We start from the raw sequence: 16,818 nt of genomic DNA, 5'->3' as shown, positions 1-16,818 counted from the left end.
TGCGGTGGGCTGGCTCTCACTGAGGCTTATTCTACCATCTTGGCCGCTTGAGGGTACCCCTAAAGGAGGTGTCCCCATGGATGTCCCTGGTCTTCATTCAGGGACTAGTGGGACAGGTCTTCCCAACTGAGATGGCAGTCAGCCAGTAATACCAGTTCCCATGAAACCACCCTGAAAGTGAGAAAAATAAAATAATAAAATAAAATAAAGCCAACTGTAAGCACCCAGGGGTGATTTCTGCTCACCTGCGCAGGTTTGAGCTGGCAAAATTACTATGGCCTGTGAACTGCACTGCTGGTCAGGGAAAAAATCAGGATATGGCCCTAACACTCCCTGCTGACCACACCAAACTTGCAGGAATAGGGGCTACGTACCCACAAAACTGTGTCCCCACCCCTACACAGATCCACTCAGAAACTACAAATCCCAGCATGCAACACAGCCAGGGCAGGGGAGGCCTTCTGGGATATGTAGTGCTCCCAGGTACAGCGATCCAAGTGGTCCGAATTTTACAAGTTGTTTTTTGACCATAAGTTACGATGCCTAAAATCTCAGCGCAAGGGCAAGATGCAGCTCCAGGAGTGTGAAGGGCTAGAACACCCATCCCCGCAGCCTTGGTGCTAAATCTCACTACCCCCCTGTGGTTGGTTGGCTGTGGGCCTGTGTCCAGGTCCTTCACAGCCTCATCCAACCTGGGCGGGGCCTTGATAATGCACGACTCTGTCTTATCACTTATCTTTCCAAACATCATCAATGACTCCCTCCTCCTTACTGGCTTCAAGTTAAACTTGTTTGAGAGGCAGTCAAGAGTTTCAGAACACAGCCCTTCCTGCAAGAGTTTGTGTTCTGACCCAATCAAACCCAAAGTAGCTCCCCAAAATCTCTGCCTCTCTCCTCTTTATCTACTCCCCACCCCATCCAGAAGCCTCCACTGCCCACAGCCACATGTTTAGCTACCAGGGCCCCTGCGCTACCCACACCCAGCGCCATCCCAAAACTCCCACCTCTGGAGCCCTGCCCTCCAAATCCTCCCACATTTCCTTTGAGCCAGGCCCTCGCTTGCCCCAGGGGAGGCAGAAGTCCTGCTGCAAGGAGAGGGCTGTGGTGCTGGCATCCTCGGCGCAACTTGGCACAGAATCGCTCGTAAAACTGTTGTCTGGGGTTGGCTGGCATTCTAGCTAAACGGGCTTTTGTGGATTGGCCCGGGACCCAACTGCCGTGTAGAAATGTTATTTGAGTGAATGTATGGCATTGTTTCCATGGAGAAAAGCCGTCTAAGCTCAGAGCATCTGACCAAAAGTGAACTTTGAGGACACTCCCCTTTGTGCTCTGGGGACACCCTCTGAGGGTTTGGCTCCAATTGCAGAGGGAGCCCGGAGAGGCCTCAGCTCTGGCCCAGTTTGGCTGGGAGTGGGTGTGGGCAAGGATCTATTTAGGTCTAATCTTCCCTTGAGCTGAGGCCCAGGAGGAAGGGGAGGGGGTTGCCCGAAACCTTCGGGACTTGGAGATTGAGACCGAGGACGTGAGTGACCCCAAAAACCCATCCACCACCCGACCCCGAAAAGACGAGATCGGGGAGCTTCCCCTCCATACGGCCGCCTCTTGGGTGGGAGAGTGGGAGTTCAGTGGGTGACGAAGGGAGGGGCAGCGTGTTAGGAATGCGTTATCCCGCTTGCCCTTTGGCGGGCCGAGGTCTTGGCGCCGGCACCAGGGGGCAGCAGAGGCAGAGAGATGCGCGGAGGAGGGGTTTTGTTGTTTGGGGTTTTTTTCTTTCCCACCTGCAAACTGTTTTCCTGCCCACCGTCGACGCCAGGCTGGGCTTCTAGACCCCATAAGAGAGCTTCCTTGGACCGACAATGAGCTAGCTCCATCACTCTAAGGTTTCAGAGATTGGAGTTCTGTCCTCGGGGACAATCAAGGCTGCACCGGCGGGGATCCGCCGGGAGGGGCGGGGCGCTGCCTCCCGGGACTCGGGGTCCCTCCCGGGCCCGCCCCTAGGGGTTTGCGGCCGCCGGCACGCACACACGGGCCCACGCGCGCTCGGACACCCGCAGCCACGCGTCCAGCGAGGAAGGGGCGTCCCGACTGGGAGGAGGCCCTGGAATAGTTTTATTCTGCTGCCAGGACGAGGGGGAGCCGGGAAATGCTGTGTGAGGGTGGGAAGCCCCAGGAGAGGCGAGACCAGCTAGGGATGCCTGGCTGAGCGGCTGCCCTGAACAGAAGGGCCCTACCCAGACCCAGGGGGCACAGGGCTACTGAACAAGCCCTCAGAGGGGCCTGGGGGGGGGGAGTAAGTGGGGGCGGCACAGCACGCGATGGCGTGAGGGCTGTGCACTTGACACAGAGGGAAGCCTGGAACGGCAGAGCCGGTAATACTCGCAGGCGTGGGTGGCCTTCGACCATACCCGCAGCCAGGGCCTTGGCACACTTGACCGGAAGGGTGAGGTGACCAGAGGCCCAGGGGCAGGAAATGTTGTCTTGGACGCGAGCCTCAGTCTCCTCATTTGCAAAGAGTTTAGACTAGACCATGTAAGGCTCCCTTTCAGCCCTGAGGTCCCTAAAGATGGGGACTGGGGGTGCGGGGAGGTCGTGTTTGACCTGGACACAAGGAAGATAGGCACACCCCCACCCAGAAACAATCCCGCACCTGTGTCAGACAGGACCCTGGGCTCCCCCCTGATGTCCCTGGGAGATCAGTTTGTGAGTCTGGACTTGTCAGCCAGCTTTTATGAACTCTTTCTGGGCCCTGATACCACGAAAGGACAGGTCCCCTGGGGAAAGAGATTAAGCCTTCCCTTTCTGGTAAAGGCTCAGCCAGCAAAGGGGGTACAGGTCGGGTCGGGGTCCTTTTGAAATAACACAAGCACCACACACACGTGCCCCGGGAGAAGACGATCACATTATTTAACCATCAGTCAGAAAGGACACCGGTCTAGGGCTAGACGAGGTCCTGGGAGTCCCTTCCATCCAGATGCCACACGCTAACCCTTTCGTTGCGGGATCAGGGAAGGTGAGGGGGTGCTCGGGGGGGGGACCAGGGTAGCCAGGATGGCAGTGGGATCTTTGGGGTCTCAGAGCCATGGCGATTGACCAGCTAATAAGGACGAATTTCCATATTTCAACAGTGCTGAATACAGGCCCTCCTCTCACCCCTCACACTTTCGTCCCCTGCCCCCCCCCCGGGGTGCGGCCTGCTCCCCAAGTCACAGGCAGTTCCTGCAAGCCCCAGACCAAGTGAGAGACAGCCGGTGTGTGGGTCAGGGAGCCAAACACCTGGGAGGTAGAGCAGAGAAAGCCCCACCTTGGGCAGAGAGAGTCAGACCCTGAGGCAAGGGAGACCATATATTCCAACATTCACAGTGGGTGCTACAGGCGGGCTGTGAGGGAGGTGGGGTTTGGCCTGAAAACGTCCCCCCACAGTCACTGAGGAAAGCCCTGAGGCAAGGAGGAGGGTGCCGGGGCTCACCCCTGGAGAGCCCTGTCTCCAAAGTCTGCTGATTTTTGCTGGCATTTCTCTCTTTATCTTTTTTGTTCTTTGTTTTCCACTCTTTAAATAATTAATATAATTACTTTTAAATACAAAATACACAGTGTCCTTTCTCTTCTCTTCCACTTGTTTGGGGGTGATTGAGAGGTGAGTTTTAAATAAGGGTCCCGGCTGTCTAACAGGTCACAGGCTCCAGGTGGGAGGGCCAAAAGCCCCAGATGCCACCCCTCCCCTGGGGCGCCCAGCACACGCTTCACCCCTCCCCTGGGCTGCCCCTGACTGGGAGCGCTCGGTGCCCTGGCCCAAAGTCCCCTAGATGGTGAGGAACCCTCTTGGGAAGTGGCACAGAGCTGATGCCGTGGGATTCCAGGAGGGCCTGGTTTTGGCGGACAGGGTCAGACAGAGAAGGTCCTAGCCCATGAAGCAGACAGGCCCCAGCAGCACCCCTCCCCGCCGAGGGGGGGCCCCCAGGTCTGAGAAGGAGGCGTCCAGCACTGGTAGCTGCTCCAGCACAGGTGTCCGCACCTCCAGCACCGTCCGGCCTTGCTGTGTCTTGAGGGCAAGACGGGAGAGAGGGAGCAGTGAGCGTGGCGGAGGCGCGCACACACCCCACACATCCCCCAGCCTCAGCCCCAGCACGCCTCTCCTCTGAGCGCCCTGAGATGCAATTCCTCCCAACCCTTGCTAGATTTTCTTCCTCACATTTCTTCCAGAGAGTCAGAATTGGGAAAGCTAGGAAGACTGGATATGCGTGTACGTGTGCACGTGTGCGCACACACGCACGTATGCTCACGAGCCAGTCTAGGCAGCTTTGGGTTTGTCTTTGAGATTATCTACCTGTGGGGGTTGTGTGGGTCTGCGTGGCTCCACAGGGATGTGTAAACGCGTGTCTGTGGTGTAACTGCGTGATAATATCTGACATGATTCCCTGGGTGACCCCGTCCAGGCAACGCTGGGGGTGTATGTACAGACTGGGGGGGGGGTCTGTGCGCTCCTGTGCGTTCATGGGCGGGGGGATGATTTGCACCCCTGTGCGCCTCTGTCGCGCAACCTGTGTGAATGTGTGCACGAGCCTGCAGGACTCACGCTGGGTGATGCTGGCGTGTGCACAGAGGCGCACCCCACCTTCCACCCTTCCCACCCTCCTCGCCCCGTCGGGGCTCCCTTAGGTATATCAGACACCAAGAAGCTGGGCTCCTCCTGCTCTTCCCGGTGCCTCCGCCCAGAGGGTCTTCCTGCAGCCGGGCTTGGCGAGGCACCCCCACCCAGCGCGTCCTGCTTCCCACCTGACAGCCATCTCTGAATTCCTTGACGTAGGGGCTGGTCTCCAGGCTCAGCTCATCCTCATTGGCCCCCCGGAGCTTCAGGGGACCATCCTGGGCCACCCCAGAGCAGGGGTAGGAGACGTCCTGGTGGGCTGAGACGCTGAGCAGCCGCAGGAAGGTGAGCTGGACCACACCCACCGGGTAGCCTTCGGAGTCCACGTAAGAGAACTGGTAGGAGAGAGGCCTGCCGTGAGGAGCACGCAGAACCCGGCTTGCAGAGTATCTACAGAAGCAGGGGCACTGCGCCCAGGACCCGGGCAGGGAATGGGCGGGCAGAAAGGGCGGCGGGAGAAATGAGGGGCCGGACGGGGAGCCAGGGACTGCCTGAGGGTAAACAAAGGGCCAGCTTTGTCCGGGATTGTCAAGGGAAGGAGACAGAGGGAGCGGCAGCGGGCTGGTGGTGAGAAGGGAAGAGTCAAGGAAAGAAGGGGCAGCAGGCTCTGTAGGGCCAGGGCGCCTGTCACAGAAACCCAGAAGCCACTAAGGCTGCACCGTGGGGCAGGGGAGGGAAGTCAGGGGGTCAGGGCCAGCTCTCACTTGCGTGACATCATCCCTGGGCGTTACACACGTTTCCCCTCCGGCTGTAAAGTTGCAGAAAACCCGGAAGGCGTCCCGAGCACAGCCCTGGTTGGGATCGACCCAGTATTCTCCTGTTGGGTGAGGGAGAGGGAAGGGTCAGGGCCCCCCCAAGACGCTCCTTGCCCCCCTTCCCACTCCCCACCCCGCTGCTCCAACCCCCCACCCTCCCCACCACCCCTCCCCACCATGCCCTCAGTCTCCAGGTCCCACTGTCCCCCAGAACCCCACGACGCTGCCCACCCTACTTCACACTCCAGCATCACCTTACACCCCTGCCGGCCTGTGGCACCCCTCCCTGCGGCAGTACCCCCAGGCTCCCAACGGAGGAGGCAGGAGCACTGACACCCTCGTGTCGGTACAATATGTGGTCGTGGATCGGCACGCATGCCCGTCTGTGTAAACGCAAGCACGCGCGTACACGTGTGTATGTCACTTCCTGCGGGCCGCGGGCTGATCACGAGCCGGTGCGCGCTGGTAGCACCAGACCAGTTGTTACATGTTGAACTACGTCTGACCTAGTTGGTAAAGAGCTGCCCTTCCAAGCCCCTGGACCCTCACCCCCACCCACACCTTCCCCAAGAAGTCCCTGTGTGCATTCTGCTCTCCATTCAGTTGTTAGCTGTTTCCTGAGGCTGGCACTGACCATCAGGCAGCTCCGGGTGGCAGAGTTTCAGGTCCTGGCAGGTGCGAGCGGGGCTGTCCTGGGTCCCCGTCGGCCGCCTCATCTGCTCAATCTCTTCCCGCAGGGAGTCCAGGGAGCCGAAGATCTCCTCCAGCCCCCCAGCACTGCCCGGAGCGCCCCCAGTCGGTATGGCCTCCTCCTCCTGCATCAGGCGGCTTCCATCCACCGAGCGCCGAGTCTTCTTGGGCATCTGGATGGGCAGGGGCTGGATCACCTCACCCGGAGGGCCCTGGGTGGAGGGACGGATGGAGAGGGTGAGAGACAAGGTTGACGGGGGGGAAGCCCAGAAACACCGAGACAGAGAGGCAGAGGCAGAGAAGCAGGCCCTGACTTGTAACTCACCGGGTGTCCTGGAGGACCCTGGACGCCCTTCTCTCCCTTGGGTCCAGCTGGGCCCTGCCAAAGGAGTAAATGAGGTCATGGAGGAGTCAAGGGGTCACGCATGCAATCAAGGCCACAGAAAGGTCAAGTCAGTCTCTGGGCTGGGAATGAGGAGCTCCACCGGAGGGAGCATGTTTGCCCTGGAGAGAAAGTGTCAAGTCCGGCTGGGGGAAGAGGTCAGAGCTCAGAGCTGGCTGGGGGTCACTCACTGTGGCTCCTTTGGCTCCTTTGGGGCCAGCAGGTCCCTGTGAAATGAGGAACAAGAAAGAGATGGTCACCACAGGGGACGGTTGGGACGTAGAGGAATGGAGAGGCAAAGTCACCAGTTCACAGGACCCTGGCTTTCCCACAGGAGGGGCAGGCTTGAGGGCACATGGGGACATTCAGGAGGCCCTAGAAGGATGGGGGAGGAAACACTGCAGGTGTAAGGACACATGGAGGACACTGGGGCCTATTCTGCTTAGGCTAGTGGTTGCCATGGAAGCCATTGGGGGATTATGGAGCGGGGAGCAGTGGGGTTTAGGGGATTTAGTGAGGAACAGATGGGGTACTCACAGGGAGGCCAGGAGGCCCTCCAGGACCGATAGGGCCAGACGCTCCTGGGATACCCTAGGAAGGAGAGGGGCATGGTTCAACTGGGTCCTCCTCCCACCCTCATCCCCCAGCTGAGCCTCCACCTCTGCCCTACCCACCCCCAACACGAATCCCCAAGCTCATCCTCCCAGAGCTTCCAGGACCATGTCCTCACCGTCTCTCCCTTCTGTCCAGCAGAGCCCTGAGGGCCAGGAAGTCCCCGATCACCCTTCTCTCCCTGTTCCCCAGGGGGCCCAATCAGTCCGATGAGACCTGGGTGACCCTGGAGAAGGGACAGGTGGTCAGGGGGAGGCAGAGTGGAGATACATGGATGCAGAAGAAGGAGCCCACAGGGGTCAGAGCCCAGAAGACAAGGGAGACCTGGGCACAGGGTCTGAGGATAGAGCAGGGCCTGTAAACAGCCCTCACTGAGTAAGGACCCCCAAAGACTCAGTGCTGGAGGCCTGAAGCATAGTGGCGGGCACTCAGGGTCCCCATAGGCTTCTGGGGTGAGGGTGAGGGGAAATACCTGGCCGCATGTCTGTCACTCACCTTCTCGCCCTTGGCTCCAACATCACCTCGGAGGCCAGGAAGCCCCGGGGGTCCCTGTGGGGAGACAGGAAGTCACTCTCTCCACGGAAAGGTAGGACCAAGCTCTCCCCACCGCCATTTCCCACTTCCTCCGGGGTGTCAGCTGGATGCCCACTGCCCAAGGGCACCACCATCCTCACCCTCACCCGCCCCACCCAATCCAGAGTCACTCACCACAGGACCTGGAGGCCCCGCCTGGCCTGTGGCCCCAGGACGGCCTTGCTGACCCTGCAGATTCAGGAGTCAGAGATCAGGAGAACTGTCCCCACACGGGCACCCCTCCAAAGGCCCCTGACCCCTCCTACCCCCAGCCAAGCCTCTCTACTCCATGACTCACCACTGAGCCTGGGAGTCCCCTTAGACCATCAGGACCAGGTTTCCCTGCTGGGCCTGCTGGACCCACAGGGCCTGTCTTCCCTGGGGCACCCACAGCACCAGGATCCCCCTGAAACACATACAAGGACTGAGTCTTAAAAGGCAGAGGAAAGGAGTAGGGGTGGCGGTAAGGGTTCCAAGGTGGACAGGATGAGGCAGAGAGGAGGGGCCAAACCCCAGGAGCCCCTGGAGCAGGAACAGAAATAAGTATAGGGAACCCCCCTAGAGACAAGAGGCTCAACATGGGGTAGACATCTGGACAGAGGAATCTGAGGAACCAGAGGTGCCTGGAGATGGAGGGAATGTTCCAGCATCCAGGATGGCCTCTCCCTCACCTTGGCTCCCTTCTCCCCTTGCCGCCCCTCAGGACCAGGCGTGCCGGCCGGACCCTGCAGATGGAGACAGGAAGGAAAAGTCAATGAGGTAGTGAGTCGCCCGAGCTCAGCGGCTTTCCCCCTGCTGTCCTCCTGGCTCCAGCGACCATGTACATGTGCGTGTGTGCGCGCACACACACACACACACACACACACGCACACAAACTTGTGCATGCGCCACCAGAGTCCCAGAAGCTCATTCACAGAGGAGCTGGCACAGCTGTACGAGCTGTTAAAATACTGAGGAGTTCTGCGTATTCGGCGAAGAGCCACCTGCCCACACGCCATCTAGTGCCTCACCTTCTACCCCTGCAACTACAGGGTTGATCCTTGGCCTAGCAGGGGCCCTCCGGGAAAGCTAGCCCCTTCCTCCAGTGTCCATTCTGATCAGTTGATGAGTACCAACCCCCCCCCCCGCAAGAACATACATAGCAAAACTCAGGAACAGACACACTCATTTATACACGGCACACTTACAAAGTTTCACACACATGCATCCCAACCCCAGGCACCTTCCTGCCCATCCCATCTGCCACTGCCGCATCCTCTATCCACCCACCCAAGGACTGCCCCTCAAGGTCCCAGATGTCCACCTCACTTACCCGCTTTCCAAGTGGTCCAGGGGGTCCATTCTCCCCAGTGGGACCAGGGGATCCCTATGGAAGGAGGAATAGGGGTGGGTGAGTGTTTAGCTTCCAGCCAAAGGACCCTTCAGCAGTGGGGCATAAAAAGGGGGTAATGGGCCTGAAGGGTTGGGCTCAGTGGTGGAGGGGAGGGTTCACTGGTCACTCACAGGCTGTCCTGGCTCGCCGTCCTCTCCTTGGTCACCCTTCGCACCATCTTGGCCCTGCAGGGATGAAGCAAGGTCAGGGGTTGTCCCAACCTAGCCGGCATCACCCCCAAAACTGCCAATCCTCCCATCCCTCTGCCTGCCCTGCCATACCCCCAGCTTCCCACACTCAAGCCCATCAGCCGCACAAAGGCCCTATACAGGAGCCCACCCTCTATGCCCCTTCCCCTCCCTAGGGAAGACTCACCCGAGGGCCACCTTCTCCAGGAGGGCCAGTATCACCAGGAAAACCAACAGGACCCTAATGTAGAGAACAGGGTCAAGGTCACAACCCCCTAAGCCTACCCAGAGCCAACACAGACCCCCAGGGCACATGTCACACTCTCCCTCTCTGCAGGCAGTGCCCACCTGCACACGCTGGGAAGGTAGTCTCCTGCACTCTCTTTTCCCCACCTCATGCACTTTATGCTTTCTGATGCTTTCACGGAATTAATTAGAAGGCGTCTCTCACTTTCTCTCTGGGAATTTCAGACCCCATACATCCCTCCCAGGAGACTTCATTCCTAGAGCCTTCCACCCAAGCATCAACCCATTCTTGGGTTCCCCCTATTCCAAGATCCTCCCACTCATACACACCCACATTCCCAGGTCTCTCATTCACAAGGCCCTCCTCCCAGCCCCTCCCCCAAAACTCACAGGGTTCCCTTTGGGACCATCATCACCGGTGGGGCCTTTAGGCCCTGGTGGTCCTGCCTCTCCTGGTTGCCCCGACTCTCCTTTCTCCCCACGCTCCCCACGTGGGCCCTGAAGGATGAGTAGAGGGTACAGATGGTCCCAAAGGGGTCTTGAAGATCAAGGATGCAGCCCCTGCTTCCAAGACACCTTCAGGCTCCCCTCCACCCCCTCAGTGACAGCAGGATGCACGCAGAAAGTCAAGCCTGTAAGAAGTCCTCTGGTCCCTCTTCCATTCAAAGAAAGAGCGTGGGGCTCACTCAGACCCAGGGGTCCAGCCTCACAGAGTATTAGGAGCACAGGCTCTGGGCTGTGGAGGAGCTCCAACTCCAGGAGGTCACAGCAACAAGGGGCTGGGGTTGAGGAGGGTGATGGGGATTAGGGAGCAAGGCCTCAGAGATTTCACTCACCTTGACACCTGGCTCTCCCTGGACCCCTGGAGATCCTGACTCTCCTGGCTCACCCTGCAAGAAGATTGGGGTCAAAAACCTCCTTTCCCCCCAAAATCCTAATATTTCCCACATCTCATTCTCTTTTGCATCTCCCCCAACCAAAACTGGCAGAAGCCCAACCCTCATACCCCCCCCCCGCAAGACAAGTCCATTCATTCACCCCCTTCCCAGTTACCTTCTCTCCAGGGGGACCCAGGTTCCCAACACCTCCCGGGGGACCTTGCGGACCCTGGAAGAGGAACAGAAGTAGGAGTCATTACTTAAGGGAGCAGGTGCCATTCCAGGGACAGAGCCTGAACAAGCACCCTGAGGTCACAGCAGTGAGACAGTGGGAGGCCTTCCGGGGGCAGTGAATTCTCATGGCACCTAAGATGAGACTAGAGTTTATAGTCTGGGGAAAGGGAGACAGGACTGGCCACAGTGATCTGAAGGGAAAAAGGCTGAGAGGACTCACATCAGCTCCATTGGGTCCAGCTGGGCCTCGAGGTCCTGGGGGGCCGGGTGGTCCCTGGGGAAAACAGATAGAACAGAGATGGGGAAGGGAAAAGAAAGAAAGAACATTAGCCACACAGGAATGGCAGAGTATTGGGTGAGGCAGACATCCTTGACGGGGGGTGCTAGGGGAGGGGGGCAGCCCTACCAGGAAGCAGCATGCAGACAGCAGGCGATGCTGGGGTGCTAGATAGGGGGAGACTAATAGGTGGGGTTGGGGCCAGAGGATCACACACTGTCAGTGGGGTCACACTCACCATAGGGCCCACATCTCCTGTTTCTCCCTTCTCACCCAAGGGGCCTGGCAGACCCTGTGCAGGGAGACACAGCACAGACCCAGATGACCAACCCACCAGAGCACAGCTCCAGGTAGATGGAGCCTCCAGTGCCCTTCCCTCCGATCCCACATTCCCCCCAGTCCTCAGCGGCAGGGGCTGGTCATCAGATCCACCCTGACCCCACCTCTCAGCCCCTGCCTCTACTCCCCCAGCTCACCTGTAGGCCAATGGGTCCTGGGGGCCCATTGAATCCTCTCGTTCCTTCATCACCTTTGGCTCCAAAGTGTCCCTGGGGTCCCCGAGCTCCAGGTTCCCCATCTGCTCCCTGAGGTGGAGGGAGGGCAGGGACAAGGACACAGAGATGGTCATAGGTCAGGAGGTCCTATTCATAAACCCCACACCAACCTGGGCACCAGGCCCAGAGGCTCCACTCCCACGCTCAACCCCAAGGGCGAAGGGGACTGAGGGCAGACTAGAAGTCGCCAGCGCCCTTGGGAGGTGGGGGCAGATGGGGCATCAGTCACTCACCGCTGCTCCGGGCTGCCCCACAGGACCAAGGGGTCCAGGAGGTCCAGGAGGACCCTGGGGGGGAAAGGAGAGTCAGAGACACCAAGACAGGGAGAGAGACCAGGTGGAAACAAGGTTAAAGGCCAGAGGTCAGAAGTCAAAAGTCACCGTCACTTACATGTTCACCCTTATTCCCTTTAGTGCCCTTCTGTCCAGGGTCTCCCACCTCACCCTGCGGGGACAAGGCAGATGAGATATTAGAGAAAGGACCTGGGTGGGGCAGGGAGGATAAGACAGGGATGGGGGCTGGAGGCATGCCCAGATCAGTGATCTCATCTGGAAAGATTGGGCCCAGGGTCTATAGGTTCCCACACCTTGTCTCCATCCTCTCCTGCCACGCCTGGGGGTCCAGCAGGACCAGGAAGCCCCACAGGACCCTGCACCCCATCTCGGCCAGTTGGACCAATGGGGCCCTTCTCACCCTGTAGGAAAAGAAGAATGGAGTCATGACTCAGAGATGGCCCTCACCCTCAAACACCCTCACAGAATACCCTCCATAGCCCAGCAGCTCACAGCTCACAGACCCTTCCCCAGTGTCTCTCCCTGGGGACCCCAACTCACCGGGACACCTTTCTCTCCTGCGGCTCCAGGGGGACCCTGTGGGCCTGGGCGCCCTGGGGGGCCAATGGGTCCCCCCGATCCTGCTGCACCTCGCTCTCCAGGGGAGCCCTGAGACAGGAAATGGAGTCAGACCCCCAAGGAGGACACCACAGCCCACCCACACCAGAGGAGCTCTGACTGTGGTTCCCAGGAGAATAACCCAACATTGGATACCCTAGGGCTGATCCTAGACCCCCTCTGCCCAGTCCCACAACCTTGCCTAGACCCAGATGCCACTCTTCATCCCTCCTCACCCACTCTTTTCTGGTTCCTCCCTCCTGCCCCCAGGACCCCCAGACTCACTGCAGGGCCAGGGGGACCGGCCGGACCTTCGTTTCCCTTCAAACCGGATCCACCCTGTGAACCAGAGATTTGGAGCAACAGATGTGAGATGGGAAGGTGGGACATTACAAGAATGAGGATCCAAGAGACATGTAGGGAAGGATGAGAGGAGGGGAGGGGAGACAGGGTCTGAGAAATGGGAGTGGGGGTGAAGCTGAGCAACGCCAGGATGCCTGGTGACTTGTTTCAGGGAGTCCAGTTGGGAGACTGGGATCACACTCACGGCAGTGCCAGGGAGGCCTCTCTCTCCTGGGAAGCCCCTCAGACCAGCAGGTCCATCCTTCCCTGGAGCCCCTGGGGGACCAGGGTCACCCTAAGATGAAATGAAACGTGATGAGCCATAGCCATGCTCCCAAATTGGACAGAGAAGTCTCTGGCCTTTCTCAATTCCCCAACTATCTGTTCCCTTCAGCACCCCAACCCTGGTCTCCCAAGTTCCCCTCTGCCTGGCCCTTTACTGACCTTCGTTCCTTCCTTCCCAGCTGTTCCAGTCAGTCCCTGCTCTCCCGGGGGGCCTGGGGGGCCAGGGTGACCTCTCTCCCCCATGGGCCCGGTTTCTCCTGCTGCTCCCTGAGAAAGAGACAGAAAGACTCCAAGCTCAGATCCTCTGCCCCCCTCCCTGCCCAAAGAGGCCACCCTGGCCACCCTAAAATGACCCCTCTGGACCCCCTTCATCCCTGCCCCAAAGCTAGTGGGGAATTCCTGGGGCTCTCCTAGGCCACTGCGCCAGCATGTAATTCCCCTATTTGGAGTAACCGCACCACCCTGCATCCCCACTGGGGAGCTGCCCCTTTGGGACATGAGATGAGAACTGGCCCAGGAACCAGACTGAAGTTGGGATCCCTGCTCCAAATCCCAGCCCCAGCATCCAGGTCAGGCAAAGCAGGGGCTGGGGCATGTGATTGGGAAAAGGGAGAAGAGAGGCAGACAAACTAACTCCAGAGTCTGGGGTCCACTCTCCCCAGGAGGCAGACATACCTGAGGTCCCACCACCCCTGGAGGGCCAGGGGGGCCAGTCTTCCCTTGGAAACCCTGAGAGAGGAAGAGGAGAGAGCAGTCAGAGCATGTCAGGCATGGACACTGTGGGACAGACCCCAGGTTCCTGGAGGAAGGGCAGAGTGACCACGGAGTCCTTGGCCACGGGTCTGAGGGGCACCAGGATGATCACTCTGCCAGAGAACCACCCTGGTGGGCCTTCTAGACAGCCCTGGAATTTGAAGATCTGAGGGGGACAGGGGCATTACTTACCACTTCTCCTCTCTGGCCTGGGTGTCCTGGTAGCCCATCCTTCCCAGGGGGACCCTAGAAGGGGTTCAGGTGTCAGGTGAACTCTGGGCTGGGAAGGAGGATGGAGAAGAAGGATTCACAGAATCCAAGCAGGTCAGAGGTCAGCTTACCGGAGGTCCTTTGGGGCCAGGAAATCCATTGGGGCCTTGAGGTCCAGGGAGACCCTAGAGACAGAGCTGGGGTTGAATGAGGAGAATGGGCAGGGGGTGCAGCTCCCCCCGCCCCACCACCCAGAGTGAGAGGGTGAGAGCTCCATTCAGGTTCCCTGGGGAGCATTGGGGAACAGGAGACTCAAGCTGTACTCACCCTTTCTCCGGGGGGCCCATGGGGACCATCACCACCTGATGTTCCCTATGGGGGGAAAGAGAGTCAGAGGGCAAAAGGTGCTGCCTTCTAGCTCTGCTGGGGGTCAGAGGAGTCAACAGGGAACTGGGCTAAGGGGCAGATGGTAGATGGAGCCCTGCCAAGATCACTAACCTTAGCACCAGACTTCCCAGTGGCACCTCGGGGTCCCCGCTGACCCCGTGGACCCTAGAGAGAGGGGAGGGGAGTTGTCAGAAAAAAACCAAATGCACCTCTTTGGATCTTGAGCCACAGGTCTGTCCCCTGCACTCACCGTGGGGCCCCGCTCTCCCCTAGGCCCTGATTTCCCCGACAGGCCCTGGTAGGAAGGAAGGAGAAACAATACATCACCCAGGGCATGATTCCACCCACATGGAAGCCTTGCCCTCCACACCCTCTCCCTTCCCGCAGCTTACCCGGGCTCCCTTCTCTCCACTGGCACCAGGAAAACCGGGAAATCCCAGGGACCCCTGGTGAGGATGGAGAAGGAGAAAATTGAGACATCATGAAAAGGGAGGGCCCAGAAGAGCCAATGGGGGTCAGGAGAGGTGATGGAGGCAGCAGAATGGGAAGTATGGGCTCTCCCAATAACTAGGTGGCCTTGGACAACCCCCCCCCCCACTGCTCCCTGGCCCTCTGTTCCCCAATCTGTAGAATGGGGCTAGGCTAAATTCGTTCTAGGGTCACCCATTGCTCCGTCAGTCTGTGCTTCCTGGGATCAGGGGTCAGAGAAGGGAAGAGGAGGAGGGGGCACAAGTGGGGCATCATATCACCTTGGGACCCTGGCGTCCAGGGTAGCCAGGCAGACCAGGAACACCCAGCTTGCCCTGTGGAGAAACAGGGAGCAGTTAGGAGCAAGAGGAGTCACAGACACACCATCCCTGGAGACCCCAAGCCCCAGAGATGGGAGCCAGCCCCCACCCAGCAAACCTCCCCAGCAAACCTCCAGCCCCTCGCCCCTCATCTCCTACTCCACAGGCTGCCCGGCTTTTGTCATCTCTCCTTCCTGACAATGGATTTTCCCCAACTCTGGTGCTGGGATCTCGCCTCCTCTACATCTAAATCTGCAGCTCCATCAAGTTCCTCAGGACCATGATCTAGCCCCTGTCTACCCGTCAACCTCAGCTCCCCTTCCCCAGCATACCTTTCTGTGCCACCAAGACCAATCCCCTTGCAGGTTTGCACACACCACACTCAGGACCACCTCCACCTCCCACCCATGTCTGCGCCACCCCAAACCCCCCTGGCATGCACCCCCTTCCTCCTGATGCTTCAGGGCCCGCCTTGCCCAGATAGCTGTGAAGCAGAGGTTAGGAGCAGGGATTCTGCAGCCTGCCTGGGCTCAAACACAGGCTATGCCCCTTACTGGCTGTGTTACAAACAAGCATCTTCACCTCCTGGTGCCTCAGTGAAGTTCTCTGCAACACGGGGCTTATGACAAGCAGGCGCCATATGGGCCCTCGGTGAGGGCTTACTGAGAGTTAGCTCTGCAGGTCTGCGCTCACCTCCTCTTTGACTCTCCCTTCTTGGAACTCCTGCTGCTCTGAGTCTGGACACATTTTCACTCTACCTTGTACCTACATTCCTTATGCCAGCCTCATGCCTTGTCCCCACTTCTATGCCATGTAAATTCTCATGACAGGGACTTTTCCTTGATTTGTTATATATCCCCACCCCCACCCCCAACTGTCAGTGGCCAGAGGGTCACTTCTACAGAGAGGAGCATAATTAACATATAGCAGTCTTCAAATCATTGACTCCAGCTGTCGACACCCCCAAGCCCATCCTGATCCCAGTGGCCAGAGGGTCACTTCTACAGAGAGGAGCATAATTAACATATAGCAGTCTTCAAATCATTGACTCCAGCTGTCGACACCCCCAAGCCCATCCTGATCCCAGTGCCCAGGCCCTCATCCCTTCCACGTCCCCTGTCACCTTTTCACCCATGAGCCCAGGGGGGCCAGGGTCTCCAGTGGGTCCAGTGCGTCCCTTCGGCCCCTCGGGACCATCTTCTCCCCTGGAGCCAGGAACTCCAACCTCTCCCTGGGTAAGATGGTTGAAGAGGTGAGCGTCAAGGACTGGGGGTATCGGCTGGGCCCCAAGAGGAGAGGTGGGCCCCGGTGAGGCTGAGTAGGGTCCCAGAAGCTACTGCAGGACAGGGAGCCCCACAGGGACAGGGAGAGCATTGTGGCTATCAGGCTGGTGGGACGCAGACTGTGCAGGTTGTCATCCTGCTAGGGTCAGGCTCCCAGGGAGAAGAGCACTGGACATGGTGAGTCTGGGGTTTCAGGAAATAGGCTGGTGACTGGGGGCCCCAAAATGGAAGAACATCAGGACTTAGGGTTGGGGGGACAGTGTGTGGGTTTCAACTCACCCTGTCACCTTTCACGCCCATGTCCCCTTTGAACCCGGGAAAACCATCCTCGCCCTGAAAAAGATGGGGGTGAGAGGTCACCAGAGATGATGGGGGGTCAGGAGGTAAAATGGAGCATTTCAGAAAACATGGGTGGAAGGGTGGATTTCAGCGCTGGAGAGCAGCGCAGGGCAGGCTGGAGGGAAGGAAATGGGG

At 58.9% G+C, this 16,818-nt stretch overlaps 1 protein-coding gene across 1 annotated transcript in view; it reads right to left on the bottom strand.

Moving 5' to 3' along the window:
* Window positions 1-3,329: 3,329 nt before the first annotated feature.
* Window positions 3,330-16,818, bottom strand: part of COL11A2 (collagen type XI alpha 2 chain) — a 29,209-nt gene continuing 15,720 nt past the window's right edge. Inside the window, exons 30-67 of the mRNA XM_040644776.1 lie at window positions 16,624-16,677; window positions 16,185-16,292; window positions 15,023-15,076; window positions 14,666-14,719; window positions 14,524-14,568; window positions 14,385-14,438; window positions 14,214-14,258; window positions 14,018-14,071; window positions 13,869-13,922; window positions 13,599-13,652; window positions 13,083-13,190; window positions 12,844-12,933; window positions 12,582-12,635; window positions 12,240-12,347; window positions 11,993-12,100; window positions 11,797-11,850; window positions 11,640-11,693; window positions 11,329-11,436; window positions 11,091-11,144; window positions 10,796-10,849; window positions 10,517-10,570; window positions 10,300-10,353; window positions 9,854-9,961; window positions 9,405-9,458; window positions 9,161-9,214; window positions 8,970-9,023; window positions 8,329-8,382; window positions 7,956-8,063; window positions 7,793-7,846; window positions 7,580-7,633; window positions 7,203-7,310; window positions 7,010-7,063; window positions 6,664-6,699; window positions 6,416-6,469; window positions 6,035-6,302; window positions 5,350-5,462; window positions 4,774-4,980; window positions 3,330-4,039 (exon numbers count right to left, since the gene is read on the bottom strand). Of these exons, the coding sequence (XP_040500710.1) occupies window positions 3,899-4,039; window positions 4,774-4,980; window positions 5,350-5,462; window positions 6,035-6,302; window positions 6,416-6,469; window positions 6,664-6,699; window positions 7,010-7,063; window positions 7,203-7,310; window positions 7,580-7,633; window positions 7,793-7,846; window positions 7,956-8,063; window positions 8,329-8,382; window positions 8,970-9,023; window positions 9,161-9,214; window positions 9,405-9,458; window positions 9,854-9,961; window positions 10,300-10,353; window positions 10,517-10,570; window positions 10,796-10,849; window positions 11,091-11,144; window positions 11,329-11,436; window positions 11,640-11,693; window positions 11,797-11,850; window positions 11,993-12,100; window positions 12,240-12,347; window positions 12,582-12,635; window positions 12,844-12,933; window positions 13,083-13,190; window positions 13,599-13,652; window positions 13,869-13,922; window positions 14,018-14,071; window positions 14,214-14,258; window positions 14,385-14,438; window positions 14,524-14,568; window positions 14,666-14,719; window positions 15,023-15,076; window positions 16,185-16,292; window positions 16,624-16,677 (2,997 nt within the window). The 3' untranslated portion in view covers window positions 3,330-3,898. The remainder of the gene's footprint in view (window positions 4,040-4,773; window positions 4,981-5,349; window positions 5,463-6,034; window positions 6,303-6,415; window positions 6,470-6,663; window positions 6,700-7,009; window positions 7,064-7,202; window positions 7,311-7,579; window positions 7,634-7,792; window positions 7,847-7,955; window positions 8,064-8,328; window positions 8,383-8,969; window positions 9,024-9,160; window positions 9,215-9,404; window positions 9,459-9,853; window positions 9,962-10,299; window positions 10,354-10,516; window positions 10,571-10,795; window positions 10,850-11,090; window positions 11,145-11,328; window positions 11,437-11,639; window positions 11,694-11,796; window positions 11,851-11,992; window positions 12,101-12,239; window positions 12,348-12,581; window positions 12,636-12,843; window positions 12,934-13,082; window positions 13,191-13,598; window positions 13,653-13,868; window positions 13,923-14,017; window positions 14,072-14,213; window positions 14,259-14,384; window positions 14,439-14,523; window positions 14,569-14,665; window positions 14,720-15,022; window positions 15,077-16,184; window positions 16,293-16,623; window positions 16,678-16,818) is intronic.

This window comes from Ursus maritimus, unplaced genomic scaffold (genome assembly GCF_017311325.1).
Source record: "Ursus maritimus isolate PB19 unplaced genomic scaffold, ASM1731132v1 scaffold_30, whole genome shotgun sequence".
NCBI classification, from domain to species: Eukaryota; Metazoa; Chordata; class Mammalia; order Carnivora; family Ursidae; genus Ursus; species Ursus maritimus.
This window is presented reverse-complemented; position numbering and strand designations above follow the sequence as displayed.